Consider the following 19,013-nt stretch of genomic DNA (forward strand, 5'->3'; position numbering starts at 1 on the left):
CAAAAAATAAAACTAGGAAATTACAAGTTTTAGAAGTTGTTTAACTGAATCTGCAAGCCTCAGATTCTCAGGTGAAAAGCTCCAGAGCTGAGATGTCAGAAGTCTGGCCACCTTTTTATTTTCAACTGAGATTTAGGAACAATATGAGCATCACCCAATATGAGTATCACAGACTGAATGTACAGCAGCTGCTCTGTGCTCACAACAACCAGAGTCTCAGACTCACAAAATGCTGAACTGTCTGATTACTTTTTTATCCTTTTTTACAGCTCAAAATTCAACAAAAATGAACACTGATGACCTTTGTATGAACTATGAGGACATTTGTTTCAGCACGATTAATCGGAAAATCTTCTTAGGTATTAAAAAAAAAAAAGACTTACCCTTTTACAATCTATTCTTTGGGCTTAATTTGTGCCTGTGAGAGTCAGGCCAAGAGCCAGAGCCTGGTAAACCCATCACAGGCTAACGACTTGAGCTGCATCGCTGTAATTGGACGTCAGCTTTCATAATTCCCTCTCTCACTTTTATAGACTGGTGTGAAGTGGGATCTGTCCCTCATTAGTTGTATTTTAAAGGCTTTTTCGCACTGTTTTTCTAAACATCAGCCACTGCAGTATTTATTTATTCTGTTTATGGTATTAAGAGAACTTTATATATTTTATTAGATTTCTTTTATATGTATTTTGTAACAAATATCTCACTCATAATAGTATAGTATTCATTATTTTTAAGTTTTATTATTCAATCGTGAGAGCATGGCTGAAGTCTCAGTACCACAGCTGCAATATGTGGCCTCAAACTGATATAGAAACATTTAAACTTTTGTTACTCTTTTGACTGATGAGGACAATTTCATTAATTAAAAACTTTAAATTCTGTGCAAGGATAGAGAGCTTTTTTGAACATACAACATGTTTGCATTTGGGTTCCCAAGTATTCAATATCAGGTGCAAATTAGGTTGCAAAGATTCAAAATGCAAGAGGTGTGTTTCCATCAGCCCGTTCTCATTCTGAACCCGTAAAGAAAAGCCCATTGTTTGCTTCCCATATGAATGTTGAGCCAAACCAAGATGTTTTCTTTTAAATCATTCCAGGTGTACGTTTATTTTGAAAAAAAAAAAACAAAAAAAACTATGCATCTAAGTAGCAGAACGTGTACATTTTCTGTGAAAACAGAAGTGTTTTTTGAAAAGACACAATGCATTTAATAGCTATAGTATTAGTTGATAAACACTATTTTAGTTGTTCAGTGTGCTCTCTGTTTTTATACATCCATTTTTTCCCATTGCTTTCTCCCAGAGCTTTGACTGGTGCTCTTTTAACTAGCACCACCTACTGCTTTTCTCTGAGCCAGCTCCCAGCAAAAGTGATAAGTTTTAGGTTGGGCTTTTTTGCACCTGCTGAAACAGTGTCTGTAGAACCGAGTATCCAGTACCAAAAGCTGGCTTCAAATGTTTGCTCAGATCTGTTCTCATCTTTTCTTATATATTTGTTTAAACAGTTTTGATCATATTGCTAATTTTTTAAGAGATTTGTAGAAAGACAGGTTTATATATAAGCTGTAAATTGCTATTGCCACTGAAAGTCAGGCACCAACATATCTTCATAAAACAATTCATATAATACAATTTAGCACCCCATGAATGGCGTTACGTTCTTAATGTAAAGTTAATTAAGTGATGTAACGGAGGTCAGGTTTAGGCAACAAGTTACTATGGTTGGGTTTAGGAAAAAAGAAAGATGGTGAGTACATAAAAATGACATAAAGTTCACTGAAGGTTCACGCTGTTCCAGACAAGCATCTCTGTGGGAAAGTCCTGGGGGAAAGTCCGGATATTTGGGACATGTCCACTTGCTTAGGCACATAGCTTAAAATTTCAAACTATATCTGGTCTTACTTGTAGAGGTCTGTTATGTGGCCAAGATGAATTTGGTTTTTGATCATCAAACAGAATTTTAAAAGGTTTTGATTGATAGAAATGAAACCAAGGATATCATTTATTTTTCAATATCATATTATTTAAGTCACATGAAGTTTATTTTACACATAGAGAGCACAGGTAATGTACATTAAATCGTCAAATAAAAATCATAAGTGAGGGAAAGCTAGAAACCTCTGAGGCATTCCTACAGTATCACAATGTTTCATAGTCTTACAGTGGAGCCAATAAGACCAAGGTTACTGAATGGAACAGACGGCGCAGACACACACAAACATGCAAATGACCTCACACACACACACACACACACACACACACACGCGTGCAGGGAGTTATTAAATGCAGCAGACAGTGAAGTAATTCACTCTTGTCCCCAAAGGACACTTTAGAAGCAATAAGTGGATAAAAGCATACAAATGGGGCAAACAGGCAAAGGAACACACATTTACACACATGCGCTTACATAAACAGTATGCATTCAAGTAATAAGTGGTAAAAAAAAAACAAGAAAAGGATCTAAATTTTCTGGATGAAAAGAAATCCACAATTTGCAAGTTTTGGCAGAGAAAAGAAATCCATTACTTTTCCGTGTCTCCCTTGAAAGTTTTAGTAATTTTGAAAGAGAATCTGTTTTATGATCTTACCGTGTGCTGTGAATAAAATAGAATAAAACAAAATAATCAGCATAATTCATTTTCATAACTGGCAGCAGCTGTGTAAACGTCTTGAACTCAGACAAGCGTTCAGTGGTATTTCCCACTCGGCGGTGCAGTTGAAAGACAAATTTCCCCTCGCTGATGCAGACGGATCGTTTGATGTACCTGATATTTGACCTTCTTTAACACATGAGGCCCTGAACTACCCATTACCTACTCCTCCAGCTGCTGCAGACAGGACAGGAAACTGCACAGCTCACCAGCCGCTTTCACTATTTCACCACAAAGAAAATAACTTTTTTTTTCGCATTAAAAAAAAAAAAAAAGTGATTCTTCTGCAGCAGAGCAAAGACAGACTAAATTTACCAGCATTCGACTGGTGGTTGGTGGTAATTTCTCTTCATGACAGACAGACTCATGCAGACATCCACTGATCCTGCTGCCAAGTGTCCGCTGTTTCACTCGAAACCTCTTTTGGGATAGAAAATCATGTCTGACAGTGATGGGGTTTTTTTTGTCTTGTAAAAGTATAAGTGGGACTGGAGGGAGGACTGTGGTTATCGTCTTTCTTTTTTTTTTTAGAAAAAAGAACCAGTTTAAAGACAATGAACAATCCAAAGGAGGAATACTGCATTGTTTCTAATTTTAGCTTCTAATCTTGTAAACAAAGACATCTCTGCTACATGTGTGTGGTGGTTATGATCAGGTCAACTAAAGAGGGATTTTTTACCACTGTTTCATTTGAATTATTTTTAGAGGCCTGTGCGGGTAAATGTATCCAGTAGTTCAGGGAAAAAAAGGTTAAAATCTGGAGGAAAAAAAAAGATATAATACTGAAAGTCAAACATATTGCCTGTTTTCTGATATATAAAATTCATCCTGTTAACATAATTTGTCCTACAATATGAGCCTGAGGCTTATCTTTTGTAATTATCTGTGGACAAATATGTATCCACTGACAAGTAACAAGGAAATTGTCTTATAGAAATGTCAAAAGACATATTTGAGTATACATCTTTCTCGGAGCACCAGCCAGTTTATTTGTCAACTGTAAAATGTCCCTCTCAGCACACATACTGGTCATAATTCTTTAAGAAACAACTTTAAGATATCCTGATCAATTTTTTTAAACATAAAATATTAACGTAATTAGAGGATATATATTAATAACCTTATAAATTATTTTTAAAGATGAAACTGCACATTTTAGAGAGCCTTTTACTGTAAGCTTTCCAAAGCACACCTGTGTAGTGATGATGCTGCTTTATTCAACACACCTGTCAGGTGGATGGATTGTCTTAGAAAAGGAGTGCTCACTAACATTATTAAATTTGTGACCAAAATTTGCTTGCAATAGTCAAGCAAATAAAGGCATGAACAAGTTTTTCTGTATCTTGTTAAGTCAGAAATCCTTCTTGTCTTGTGGTGACACTGTGAAGTAGAGCTGTGTGTCATCAGCATAGAGATGGTAGGAGTTGTTATAATATGTAGCTGCATCATACGCCACATGAGTGTTTCAGGAGATGATGAAGCTTTTGTACAGAGCAGTTCCTTTATCCTCTTCTCCCACTTTTCCGCTTCTCAGAGATTGTCAGACTACTCGTGTGGCATCCATATAGAGGTCACACTCTCCGAGCCCTTTCAGGCCTTTCTCTCTCTCTGATACTTGGAACTGCATTTGAGCAGAGAAACCTTGATTTTATTCAAGCAGAACCTCAGCGTCAGCAAAGCTTGGTGTCCTATAGCATCACAATGAATCAGCTGCAGAGCTGCCAGCCCTGACCTCTGACTTCTGTGTGGGAGCGAGCAAAAGAAAGAGTCTATGAGGGTCAACAGGAGATACCACAAAGAAAGGAATACATACTGCATATATTTTTTATACCATTTTTTCCTCTCTTTTTTAGCAACCAGAGCTGATGATTATACTTGTGGATATACTATATTGTGTCTTAGCTGCTTTTTTTTGCTTTTTATCACTCATCTTGAAGGAAACATATGAAATTGTATTATAAAACATTTCATTTTTTATTTTGCAGAAAGAAAAAACAAAGAAAAATGAAAAGCGTCACCATACAGTACTGTTACTTACTCTTTCTTACAGGTACAAATCCAATGAGGACTATGTTTATGTCCGTGGTCGGGGTCGAGGAAAATACATCTGCGAGGAATGTGGCATCCGCTGTAAGAAACCGAGTATGCTAAAGAAACACATCCGAACGCACACCGACGTCCGGCCGTACGTCTGCAAGTTCTGCAACTTCGCCTTCAAGACAAAAGGTAGGCTTATTTTTTACCACGTCATTTCATGTTGTTAGCTTATGAATCTGAAGTGTGGGGTTTGAGTGGATTTTTCAAAGCCTGGGAACTTTATTTTCTCACTACAGTCACATTTAGAAGTATGGATTTCTACATAGAGGATGTTTCATTGTCATCTAATAAATTTGCTCGTCACCAGAGTAGAAAAACTTCCCTTTAAACACAAGACTAATCATATATTTTGGGGTGTTTGCAGCTTCTTTTAGTAGTAAAACTCACGAAGGCTCTAACTGAAGAAATCCTAAAACAAAGAACGAAGTGGTTGAATAGATGAATAAAACATGCAGAGAGGCTTTTTTTCTGTAGCTGTGGTCAGACAGGAACCTCCTTCATATATGGGTTTGAAGATGCTGACTCGCTGACATCCGATCTTTAATAAAAAGCCATTATCTGCCTGATAGATTTTCAAACCTTAAACTCCCCCCTAGATGTATCTGACTTAGCATTCAACCAAGAGCTCAGACCAGGTTGAGTAATTTTGTCATTAAATTACATTATTTATAAATTATATATAATTTGTAAATGGTAATTTTGTGGTCTCGCCTTTTCTTCCATCACTTCAATTTCCATTTCGCCCTGTGTCTTTGTCACAGCCAAACAAGCTCTGGTTTCCAGTAAGACGTAGTCGAGGGGTCATTAAATGCTGTGTGTGTTTGTGTGTGTGTCTGTGTGTTTTGTAGGAAACCTGACGAAACACATGAAGTCTAAGGCTCATATGAAAAAGTGTCTGGAGCTGGGAGTCTCCATGTCTTCTGTTGAGGACACTGAGGCGGAAGAAGGAGGTAAGGAACTCACAAGCGACTAAAACAGACACACACACATACACACGCACACACACACACACACACACACACACACAGACACACACACAGACACACACACAAACTCCAGAATCTGCGAGGATATCCTGCTGTCTTGCCGAGTGCTGCCTGCAGTGTCTTTGGCTCTGTGCGGTTGTACAGGGACAATTAGTGTAATGGAAAGCAGAGCTCATCCTGACAGCCAGGGCTCATGTCAGACAACCACACTCGACACACAAGCTGCTTAAAAAACAAAACAAAACAAAAAAAACATCTCTCCACTGTTTGTTTGGAGTCTCTTATTAGATTATTATAATATTTCCATGAACAATTTTAAAACCACAATTTCATTTTTGAGCAGTTATTCATTAAAAGCAACAAATGTTTGCTCTTCATCGCCTCTGACTGAGTTCATAAGTTTAAGCAGAGAAGCCCGACATCCCATTAATCATCTGATATGATATAAATAATCTGATAATTATTAACTGTGGAAGCTGTTGTGGGCTGAGAGGGATGAATGTGATTTGACCATGAAATATTCACCAATGATAAATTCTCATCTGCTGTCTCTCGAGGCTGGGATGGTTTCTAAACAGATGAGTGGGTTTCGGTGTCTCGTTAATCTTTTGATGACTCGATAATAAAGCTGGAATTAGTGAGATTAGTTTTCTAATCTTTATTTACCATTAGCAACAACTTCTCCGTTTTCCTGTCAGTCTTTGTTAGTACAAGGTAACAACAGCACACTGTCAATCATGTATTAAGACTGAACTTTCTTATTACTGAATGAAATGTGTCTCGTCATTAGCTGTTATCTGACAAGAATAACTTCTAACTGCCGTAATACCCAATATCAATCGTTATAAACAGATGTTTGCTCAGTGACCCTTGGCATCAGAAAACGATGGCACCCTGCAGCGGCCGCATAAGACACAGCAGGCATAAAGAGAGAGAAAGTCTGAATACTGTAGGGTGGGAGGAAGATGTTTTAAATGGGTCAAACAGACACAGAGGCCCACTGTTAGTGTCCAGTGTGAAACCAGAAGTCAGTCGAGTTATTTTCATAATAACGTAGTGTGCTAGTATGTGTAGCTTCCTCTGATAGTTATGCATTATGCTAGTAAACCATTATGTTTTTATTTACACCAAACCGCGTGCTAAACCTAAGGAAATAAAACCTGTTTTTTTAACTGACGTTTCTAAGTTTATTTGAAAAGGTGTTCGCATTTAACAGGCAAAAACTGTGCATTTACTCTGAAAACTGAAGCTTATTTTGAAAAGACATGTAAGACATGAACAAGTGCATGTAATGAGCATAAATTGACACACCTTGCCTGTGTGCTCTCTATGTAAAACTGTCACTGGAGGGGAACCCAAAGCATCATGTTTTTGTCAGTGTCAGTACTTGACAAACTGCGAATGAGAACAGGATACCATCATTTACCAGTAATAGTATTATGTGTGGCCATTAACATAAGCTTTTAGTTAGTAAGCTGAATTTAGAAACTTAGCATTTACTTTGCCGATGAACTGACCTTCAGTCCCAATCAAAAATGCAACTAGTGAACACAAGTAAATGGATGAAAGTAAAATGAAAGTAAAAGAATAACACTTTTTTTTTAAATGTATGAATAAATATCTTGTATACATGTTATAATGTTTTACCCGTCTGATTTACCACTCTCATCACATAAACATGATATTTATGAAACTGTAACTTTGCATTTTAGCACAGTTAGTTACATACAAGCTCAAGACGCTACATTTTTAGAGAGAGAAATATACTCAATGTCTTGTACATCATTTTAAATTAAACGTTGTCGGAAAGTGGGGATCACCACAAAAATGTCAAATACATTCCTGTTGGTTCACGCAAAGTTTTCTCAAACAACGTGAATTTGCATGGACTTAATCATCAGTCTGTCAGTTAAGGGTTTAACTTAGACTTGTAAGTTTATTTACTGGCATAGATATATTAGTTTACCATAAATATATTTTTATATTACTGGTTTAAGGGCTGGTCGATATGGAGGAATCAAATTTCTCAAGTAATACTTTTACCACACCTCAGTATCAACATAGCGGTGATATTGTAGGGTTGACTATTGGTGCTTTCACCAAACACAATGAGATTTTTGATAAATAATCCTAAATAATGTGGATTTAAGTAGGTAAAGGCAAATAATATTATAGCTAGAACAGTCTGGTAACTTCAGAAAATTACATCTCTTTTCTGTAATACAGCCTTTAAAACCAGCAGAAGAGGAAACTTATGATGTTACAATATCCAAAATCTAGGACAATATCCAGTAATATATAACGATATTGTTATAATATCGATATATTGCTCAGCCTGAACTGGTTGTTTAATAATGTAGATGATCTATAGTGACACTGATATAAACTTAATTGCTGGACTAAGTGTGTTTGTTTGTGTGTGTGTGTGTGTGTGTGTGTGTGTGTGTGTGTGTGTGTGTGTGTGTGTGTGTGTGTGTGTGTGTGTGTGTGTGTGCATGCGCGCGTGCATGCGTGTTGGCTTGGCAGTTAATTGGGACACATGCAGGGTTTTGTGGAAAGAGAGAGCTTCAGAAAGTCAGTCAGAGTCGTTTAGACAAACATTTGTGGTTTGTGAAAAAAACAGTTGTATATATGAGACTAACTGGAAAAGTAGTCTAGTGTTAGTGGATCTGATTTCCGCTCATAGCAGTTGGCGAAATACAATTTATTAACTCCAAATGGTGTCTGCTTCTCTACGCTGGAGGATGTCCAGGAGAAGCAAATAAAACTGATGGAACAAAAAAAAAAAAGTAGAGAAAATATACAAAATATTTTGTATTTCTATGATTTTGACTTCTGGCTAGATGAAACTTTCTGAAGAACTCAGAACAGCTCAGGATTTTTGTGGAACTTCATCAACTTTGACTCTTTATTACAAAAGTTGCAATAACAAACCTACTTTCTCATTCCCCAAAATCCCATTTTTCGTTTTATCAGCCAATCAGCAACATTTTATAATAAAGTCAGACCCAAAGTGATGGTTGGTTACCTGCCAACAGTAACTCTGAAGCTACTGTACAATGAGACCTTGCCAACATTTGGCTGGAGTCCACCCTGCAGAAAAACCAAAGCATCTCACATAACTTTGTTTTATTGTGTTTTATATTTTATTGGTTTGAGCTGGTGGGAATGTGGTTTCAGTCGAAGCTCTTTTTGTAGCCACATTTTAATACAAACTTTTTCTCTCTCTCCCCTTATCTTTTCTATCTTTTGTTTGGTGATCGTTTCTTCTACTTCCCCTGCTTTGTCTTCCTTTTCCTCTTCTTTCACTTCCTCTACTTTCTGTCTTCCTCCTCAATTTCCTTTTGTTCTTCTTCTGCACCTGCCGTTCCCTTTCTTCTATTTCTGCTCTTGATTCCTCCATTATCATCTTTTTCTGCTCTTCTTCCTGTACTTCCTTTTTTCTTTTACTTTCTTTTTCTCTTCTTGCTCTTCCCCCCTTCCTCAACTTTTTACTTTTCCCATCTTTACTTCCTCATTTGCTTTTTTGCTTTTGCTTTTTTTCTGCCACTCCCCTCACATTCACTTTTTACTCTTCTACGACTTTTTTTTACTTTCCTCTTCCTTTTCCTCTTCCACATTTTTGTTTTCTCCTTGTCTTTGTCTTTTTCTTTTGCTTTTTCTCATCTTTCTCTTATTTTTCATTTTCTCCTCCTGCATCAACTTTTCTTCCTCCTCCTCCTCCTCCTCTTATAGATGCCGGCGAGGAAGGCCAGAGGTCGGAAAAGATGTCCCGAGGCGCCATGGCGGAGCACCAGTTCTCAGACGCTGATGACTCAGATGGCGGCGAGGAAGATGGCGATGAGGTGGATGATGACGATGACGAAGAGGATGACTATGATGGCGACTCCACTCCTAAGACCCGTTCGCGCTCGACTAGCCCGCAGCCTTACTCCCTGCCCTCCATGTCAATCACAGCTGTGGCCTCCTCCCACCCCGCTCCTCACCTTTCTCACCACTCAGCGTCGGACCTCCTGGGCAACACCAACAAGCCTCCGCTGTTTGGCTACTTCACCACTGTGCCGAGCATCCAGATCACACCGCAGGCTCCGCCCAGCGACCACAGCCAGACAGAGTACCACAGAGGCCTGCAGAGGGCGCTAGGCAGCAGGCTGCTGGCTCCACCCTCCTCCTCCATAGATGAAGACCTCCCCGTCCCCTCCCCAGATCTCTCCTCACCCTCCTCCCGCCTGTCCTCACCCGGGCTGGACCACTCCGGCTGCTCGTCGCCCATCTCCCCATCCTCCTCACCTTCAGCCCGTCGATACCTCTCCCCACGTCGCGACCTCTCGCCCCGTGCAGGACACCTCTCACCCCGGCGGGACATCTCTCCTCTGCGTCACATCTCCCCCAAGAGGGACCTGGGGGCAGCAGGAGGTTACAGGCGAGATCTCTCCCCCAGGAGGGGACACTTCTCGCTGCTCTCCCCTCTCTCGCGGCCCACTTCTCCCGGAGGAAGAGACTACAAGCGTGATCTTTCACCAAGAGGCCGCCACAGGGCGATGATCCGGCCTGTTTCTCCTCGCCGAGGGCTCCACCAACACCTCCACCACCAAAGGTGAGTGAAGGAGCGGCTGGCTGAGGCTTCATAATGTCTGTTGCAAAATCCAGAAAAGTTTTTTGGAGTACTCGTTTTTATTCCTCTGTGCTGGTGAAAGCCGAAGCCAGAGGCACTATGTCCTTGGGTTGTCCGTCAGCATGTCCCATTCTCATGAGCATGATACCGCAAGAATGCCTTGAGGGAACTTCTTCAAATTTTGCACAAACATCCACTTTGTATCAAGGGTGAACTGATTGGAATTTGGTGGTCATAGGTCCCTGTAACCTTGTTTGTCCCGCTAAATCTCAAGAACACCTTGAGGAATTTTTTTCAAATGTGTCACTGACATTCACTTAGAGTTCACTTTGAACTGATTAGATTTTGGTGGTCAAAGGTCAAGGTCACTTAGACCTATAAAACATGTTTTTGGCCATAACTCAAGAATTCGTATGCTAAATATGAAGAAATTTCATGCAAATGTCTATTAGAATATAATGCTGAAATGCTTGCAGTCTATGTCCAAAATGTCAAAGTACAACTTCACACTGGCATCATAATGTTCTAGAAAAACGCTTTTCTGGCCGCTAGTCAACATCAGCTCTCAAGAACAGAGGGGGAGACATTTGGTCAAATGCTGAATTGGTGACACTAATCTTTAGTGCCACACTTTGAAACTGAGCTGATTGTATAGATCTTCTGTGCCGCCGGGGGGAAGATGTGCATGAAACATCCCCAGACATGGATGTGAACTTTAAGGGCAGCTTGAGTGGTTTGCAGAGTTATCATTAACAAGAATAATGCCCTTAAGAAGTCAAGGCTTCAATGATTATCACAGGCCGACATTATTTAAATGGGCTCTGTAGTGTACCTACACTCAGGTACACTACATCAGGTAAAATTGTTAAAACAAAACTCAGACATAGAATTAACATCAATAGCATATTTCAAAGGAAAAGGTGCAGCATTACATTTAATAAACAAAATCTGCCATATGGGACTTTTACCGATAATAGCATATGCCATTAAATTAAATATTGCATGAAGATTTAATGTGATATTTCTGCTTTCTTGTGTGACTACCAGCCAGCAGAGTGGATTGCGAGGCATCAGGCCAGGTCACCAGGCCGGGGTGCTGGGTCAGGCAGAGCTCGGCCCTCTTGGACGTCGCAGAACCAGCGCAGAGATGGAGACGGTAAAAGCCTTAAAATTTCCAAATACGAGACTTGTAGTCAAGTCTGAATAAGTTATTTTATTCTTTATTTAAATCATCTTTTTTCTATGATGGAGTAGCCAACTTTTCTCTTTGTGGATCATGTTTTGTGGATTTTAACATATTAAAAGTGATACAAGGCAGCTCTGCACTTTGGCTCACCCAAGTGGCAGCATGACATAAATATATTTTTGCATTTCAGAAAGACTTCACTACTCACTTGCTACTGTTTTGCATTTTGCTTATGAAGTTTAACGTGTTTGGATGAGAACTTGAGTGTCTGCGTTAGCAGGGATGGACTTCACTGTTATCCCTCCACTTTATATATTTTATGCTCAACGTTTAGGTGCTTTACTGTGATTTACTAAACTTTCTGCGGTCCGGTGTGGTGAACCTGAAGCTGAAATGTGGGGAAAGGACAGAAAGAAGAGAAAGCAGAGGAGAAAAAGCACCTGGCAGACGGAGCAGAAACATTCAGAGAGGATGAGGGAATAAAGAGCGAGTCAGATAGACTGAGTGTGTTAGAGAGAGGGATGATTGAAGATAGGGCTGCTGGGTTTTGGTGGTAATGGGATCTTGGCCGGCGTTGGTGTGGTTAATAACACGGCTGTTTTTCTTCTTAAGAGCCCTGCTTCAAACTCTGGCTTCTCCTGCTGGTCCCACTTAAACAAAGCGTGAGGCAGAGAGAGGCCGGCTCGCCTTTGATAACCGACCACTCTCCAAATGATAGATTAATGTTTTAACAACCATTATTCAGGAACAAGACGTTTGCCTGAGTCTTCACAATTTGTGTTTGTTTTTCTTACCAACACCTGCCTCCAAGACAAGTACACATTTCTGTCTGTGCACTTTTCATCAGGGCTTATTAATTTATGTTGGTTCAGAATATTTGCTTTCCATTGCAAAGCCTTATGTGTGTTTATTGTAGTTGGTGCCGTCCAGGGGGTGTGTGTATTTGTGGGTTTGTGCCATGACATGATATTAAAATGTCTAAAAAAAAAAAAAAGAAAAGAAAAAAGAGGAAGGAAAACCATTTAAAAAAGACAACGACGTGTTTTCATGTTCATCTCCGCTTGTGTTCCCAGGATCATTGCCTGGGCTCGCCAGGGGAACGGGACCAGGGCAGTAGTCGCGGTAACCAGTCCAGCCCACCTCACCAAGTCCTGTTCAGCCACCTTCCTCTCCACTCTCAGCTCCAGGTATTTGATTTTTTTTGTATATGTTTTTCTTATATATCTTATTTTAATTTTTTGCATTTTGTTTCTTGGAAATAGTTTATTTTATATAATTAGATTAATATGTTTATGTTTTTTGTACATTTATTTTAAGTTAATTTGTAAAAAAAAAAAAAAAAATCAAAGTTTCTTTCAGCAGGATTTGTTCGGTTGTTATTAAAAACTTTTTACTGTAAAATCATGATCATGTTGTTGACAATGCAGTGACTTACACGGCTCCATAAATTCACACTGCCTGTGTGAACACAGAAAGCATGCAGCAGTTCAGCCGTCACACACATTACTCAAACATGCGGTGTGTCGCGGGCATGAAACATGCCTTTAGATTATTTTCTGTAAAGCACTTTGTAAATACATAAAGGATATGCTAAAAAATATACATTATTATTTATTATTGATTGCACTATTAAAAAAACTGCAAAACTGTTGGAACAAAATAAATTCTATCACCGCAAATTATACCGGTTGCATCAACAGGGCTTAAGCCCTCTCCTTGCTAAGACCAGGCGTGAATCTTACGCGCAGACAGGGGCAGGAGTACGGCCAAAGTCTCAGCTGTTTCAGATGTCTGATACACAGCACAAGAGCCACAACAGCTGAACAGAAACTCACGCTAAGTGACCAAACAAATGTTCACCAGTGAAAAGTGCACCGCTAATGTCCGTTATCAAGCTCGATAGCAAACTAATTCGCTGCTCAGCATGTTTCATCTTTACTTTTTAATGCCACTGCTAACAGCGCACTGTCCATCCATGAGTTATAAAACAAATGTGTTTAGTGTCTCTCTCCTTTCACTTTACTACTAGAGCAGCACACGGCGGCTACTATCAATCAAACAGACATGTCGATCCTAAACAACTGTATTAATCTTCATATCTCGATGTCTGTGAAATTTGCTCTTCTTTTGCTCTGATCATCCATAATAACCTTGCCACAAATGATAAATGATTAGCTTTGCATTAGCAAGACAGCGGCTGTATTTTAATGTATATGTAACGGCCGTAGTCGCTGGTCATCGAACCTCGAATCACTAAGACCAGGTGAAGTTAAGACTAGGCATAGGTTTGGTTGGTGCAGCTAACCTAAAGTCCAGCCTGAAGAGTGGTCTTTACAAAGACTGACTCAGCAGTTAGGACCAGTCTTAGTTGAGACCAGTTGGTGCAACCGCCTCCTGGTCATAGTTTCTATCAAACAAATAGGGGAAATAGCACATTTTGTTGAGGACTGTTTTCAGCAGCAGATTAATCCACATTTGGTTGTCTTGTGAATATTTGGGGCAGCAGGACAGTGTATGTGGGACTGAATCAAAAACACACTGTGTGTATTTATGATAATGAAGGAACATGACACCCAGTGCAACAGTGTGGCTCACTGATTTGTTTAAATAGTTTAATTATCCAGTGTTGGTTTTGGTCTTTTAATGGAATTTGTTGACAAAAAGAAAAATATCAGACTCACTTTACATCCGACTCAAATATACATATTTTTTTCAGGTGCGTTCGCCGTTCCCAATGATCCCCATTGGTGGGATCCAGATGGTACACTCCGTCCCCACGTCCGTCACCGCCCCTCTAGGCCAGCAGGGGGCGCAGCAAGTTGCATCCCGCTTTGTGCTGCAGAAAAGCACATCAGAGGACTCCAACACCAGCGAGGCCACCTCCCCTCATTTCACCTCCTTCACCGAGAAGGGAGTACGAGGAGGCGAGAGACTGAGGCAGTCGACTTCACCTCACCCCTCATCGCAGGAGAGGGAAGGAGGAGGAGGGAGGCAGGAGCAGGAGGAGAGCATCCAGACCTGCACCAAGGCCATCGCCTCGCTCTGCATTGACTCGGAGGAGCTCGCCGAGAGAGGAGGAGGAGGAGTCAGAGGGGATAGAGGGAAAGATGGAGCCAGAGCTTCTTCTTCCTCCTCTCCCTCTCCTTCTACGTTGTCTCATGACTCCCAACAGCGCTCGCCATCCATCTCCATGTCGCCGCCATCTCCTCACGCTTCACCATCTACCCCACAAGGTCCCGGGATTCAGCACTTTAGCGGCCAGGAGCTCAGGCCTCTGCACACGTCAATCCCCGCCTCCCCCCACTCCTCTGCCCCCTCTCCCTCCTCTTCCTCCTCCTCCCCTCACCCTCCCAGCCCCGCATCTGAAACCCTCCAACCTCCAACGGCGTCCAAACCTCTCAAGCTGGAGAGAGACAGGGAGGCAGAAAGCACAAAAAGAAGCAAAGACGTGTCGTAGGACTGCAGAAGAAGAAGAGGAGGAGAAACAATGGATTTCATTTTTTTGTTTTGTTTTTGGATAATAGGAAGGGATGAAGTGCAACAGAGAGAGAAAAAATGACTTTTGCACACTTACACACATATTCTTCTACTTCAGCTGATACACACACACTTTCTCTCTCTCTCTCTCTCACACACACACACACACACACACACACATACAAATACAATGCATACAAAGAAAAACAGCTCTTGTCAAAAAAAGACTTTAAACGCAAATGGACTTCTGCAGTTTTAATGTTCGTGTGGAGCATGCCTGTTATAACCAGGGCCTGCTCTCAGAAACGTTCTTATTTAAAGACTTTAAAGGGGATCTGCATACGGTTACACATGTACGGTAACTCCCACCAACACGAGCCCGACCAAAATCTGCTCAAAGAAAAAATAAGACTCTGGTTAAACGGTACGTCAAAAAAAAAGAAAGAAAGAAAAAAAAATGACAGCTACGTGTGTGCCTTTTCTTTAATCTTATATTGTTTGTTTTTTGCTTATATTCTTATAAGCAAACAAAGCAGGAAGGTAAATGTAAATACAATACTATCACGTTTTGCGTATCAGCTTTGTAATAAATGCAACCCCCTTTCCTCCTTAACCCTTTTTTTCCTTCCCCACCTCCTGTTTTTTTTTTTTTAATTTTGGACACCTTAAAGTCTCGACAAGCGATGTGAAGTTATGGATATTACTATTACGTATGGTTGCACTAAAACATATTTTTATATGAGTGAAATTTTAAAAATGGCTTTTTTTGTGTACAGCAGCAATATAATACTATTTATTATTGTTACCATGTTTCATAAATTGTACATTTTTTCTTAAATGTTGTGGATGCCTTTTTCTATGTAAAGCATGGGTTTTTTGCTATCGCTTACATTAGGGCGAGGATATGTACACTGTAATATGGCTTTATATGTTAGACCTATTTATATACGTCTAAGTGAGCCCCCTCTACTTGGAGGTATATACACATAGAAGTAAGATTTACCAGAATATTTACCCAGCATATGAATACATACGGTATATAGAATCTATCAACCTGTCTATCTATCTATCTATCTACCTATCTATCTATCTATCTATCTGCACTTAACATTTAGAATGACATTCACATTAAGGTTATGGTAGTTTGCTTGTACATTTTCTCTGCTGCTCTTTGCCTGTCCCTGGTTGTGATTTCTCTCGTTTTTTACTTACTTCCGTGGTATTACTTATTGTTTTGATTTTTACGATGCACAGACTTGCTCTCAGCATTACGTGAATGAACATGCCTTCTTGCACCGTGGCATTCTGCTCAATCGTTGGTTTTTAACCCGCCACCTCTCCATTTACACACTCCCCACGCTCCTCCCCAACACGAATATTGATGTTACACCGTAGCTCCACATTCTGAAAAACAACTTTGCTTGAATGAGTAGTTTTATTCGAACGGGGAAAAACATTCCAGTCCATGTAAATATTCAGTCAACCCCCCCTAAAAACACAAACACACACACAATTTTTTTGGCATTGATGCACATTGTGGCCACGGCAATCAACCCCCAGAAACTCTTATTTAATGGCACACATCAAACTGTCAGACAAATGCACCTTATATTTCTTCGGATCTCTGCTATGAAAGTCCCAGCACTCGGATCACTTCTTTTGCAAACTTTGATTGAAATTGATGTGTTTAGGAGAACTGCTCTGCGCTCCGTACACCAAAACTGTCTCAAAAAAAAAAATCACAATAATACATATTACAGTTGTGACATTGAGGCTTTCTGCACTGCTTTTTTTGACCCTTCTGTGATCCTTCCTCCTCTACCGGGCATCCCTTTTGTAGCTAAGCAATATTTAGCCAAAACTCTGCTCACCAGCAGGGAGTGTATTTGTTGCAAGGCAACAACAAGCGTTCTTAAAAATCCTAAAATCAGGAGAAGAAGGGAGCAGTTGGAGGTTGTGGTAATTTCAGTGACACAACTCTTTTCTCTTTCGACAGTTTCGAGTGGAGTCGGGCAGGCTGCAATGTGAGTGTGTATCTCTGTATTCTGTATCAGTGTGTATTCGACCAGTATATCCTCTTCTTACGACTTTTTTCTATTTCGATCCTCCCTCTGTTATGTACACTTATCATGACGACAATGATGTCTTTAAAAAAAATCTCTTTCTCTCTTTCAAAGATATCAAAGCACAAGTCATTGTATAGAAATGACAACAATACAAAAAAGGACAAAAAAAAAGGTTAACGTGCATATAAAAGGGTAACTTTTGTGATGGTGTTCTGTGGAATTAATACATATATCATGTATGACCCCAGTTGCAACAAGGAATCGCAGTAGAAGTGGAAAAAAATGGATTGTTGTTTTCAAATAAATATGAATAGAATCATTTTTTTGTCTGCGCTCCTTTTTCCACTATTTTTTATTGTGTTTTAGTGATGACAGTATACAGTGTAGGCACACAGTTCAAACAAATGTCATCACCATATTCTTCCAAGTAAACCCAGTGCTACAGTAGTACTAATAGGGATTTTAATATTAATAGCAAAAGCAAAGCAATTACAGTACACTTTTACTACTGACAGTAATGGTTGCTGTGAAAGTACTGGTAGCAGTAGCAGTTGTAAAAAAAAAAAAAGCAAATGTAGCCTTGTAACAGTTGCCAAAATAGTAGTGATATACAGGCCTGTCATGATGATCACTTCTGTTGAACAATATATTGCCCCCGAAATAATTCCGATAATCAATATCATTATCAGGTTTGAGACCATTTTATGCCACTGATATTATGACAATAAAATAGCATAATGATGCATCCTTTCAAACTCTTAGTTCATAAGAATATTCAGAGCTGAGATGATGTGAGAAAATCTACCTTTAGTCTACCTTTATAGGGGTACACCAAAATGACTCAGTTTGAGACTTCATAAAAAAGTTTGGCCAACAGAAACAAAACCAAGTGATGCCTCTTGTGACTCATAGACAATCTTAGCAAAGCACATTCACCTCCATAATGTCACAGGTGTGCTGCATTTGGCTCCCAGGTGGTTTGTTGGTTGATTTCAGAGTGGAGGACAGAGTTGTTGGAGGGTAAAACCACAGACAACTAAATTTCTGTCTAGTTGTAAGAGATAGGCGAGCCAGTAACTATCAGGAGTGTGACTCTTTAACTCCTAAGTCCTGCAGGCTACCGCTAAGCTAACATTACACTGTGTCCTCTTTGAATTGTTGATTGACGATTCAAGCAAGTTGGTGGGTACCATAAGGAAAAAAAAAAAGAATTGTCGTGCCCAGGTAACATTTAAAATGATCTGGAAAATCTATATGTTTATCCTGGCATTATGTTGGCTAAAATGTTGGTGACAAAGTAAACAAATGTGCATGTAAACACAACAGGCAATATCAAGGTCAGCAAAATGATTGAGGCCATGTACATACATGTACGATGAGCTGATAACATAACTATCACGAGAGGCCTATTTATATATTACCTGAGTCAGAAATAGTAGTTGAACACACAGTAAGATTCATTCATTTTAGAGATGTACTGTCATTTTGAAACTTTAGTTAGCTATCTAAAGCTATTATCACAGATGCATTTTTTGTTAACAAAACAGATGCATTGTGGTTGCAACCTGCCACTGTTCCAGTTATGAAGCCAACCAAAGCTGGAGACGGATCAGGGACACTACGTTAAGAGAGCCGTTGAATCCATGCATAGCTGCCTTAACTTTCCCCTGAACAACAAAAAAGTGAGACTATAGTGTGGAGGAAAGTGGCTATTGCAAAATTTCAGAGGAAATAGGATAAATGATGAAAAAGCTGTAAAAAGTAGCAATTTCCCACCATGTTTGTATCTTCACACATCAGAACCGCTTCACACCGCTTGGCATTTCTTTCAAATTTGTTCATATTCTGCCTTGTGCCCCGCTGACTCAGTTGTCAATCAAACACATCCGACACCCATCCCACAGAGATTTGAAGGCTCGCTTATCATTTTTGATAT

The 19,013-nt window shown here is 39.8% G+C and overlaps 1 protein-coding gene across 5 annotated transcripts in view; it reads left to right on the plus strand.

Moving 5' to 3' along the window:
• Nucleotides 1–17,396, plus strand: part of hivep2a (HIVEP zinc finger 2a) — a 119,323-nt gene extending 101,927 nt beyond the window's left edge. For all 5 annotated transcript variants that reach the window (XM_088089056.1, XM_042503671.2, XM_088089057.1 and 2 more), the window contains 6 exons: nt 4,701–4,876; nt 5,596–5,697; nt 9,469–10,330; nt 11,396–11,504; nt 12,608–12,721; nt 14,251–17,396. In XM_088089056.1, the coding sequence (XP_087945182.1) occupies nt 4,701–4,876; nt 5,596–5,697; nt 9,469–10,330; nt 11,396–11,504; nt 12,608–12,721; nt 14,251–14,991 (2,104 nt within the window). In that variant the 3' untranslated portion in view covers nt 14,992–17,396. The remainder of the gene's footprint in view (nt 1–4,700; nt 4,877–5,595; nt 5,698–9,468; nt 10,331–11,395; nt 11,505–12,607; nt 12,722–14,250) is intronic.
• Nucleotides 17,397–19,013: the final 1,617 nt, after the last annotated feature.

Source organism: Plectropomus leopardus, chromosome 16 (genome assembly GCF_026936395.1).
Source record: "Plectropomus leopardus strain MGB_pleo_1.0 chromosome 16, ASM2693639v1, whole genome shotgun sequence".
Taxonomy (NCBI): Eukaryota; Metazoa; Chordata; class Actinopteri; order Perciformes; family Serranidae; genus Plectropomus; species Plectropomus leopardus.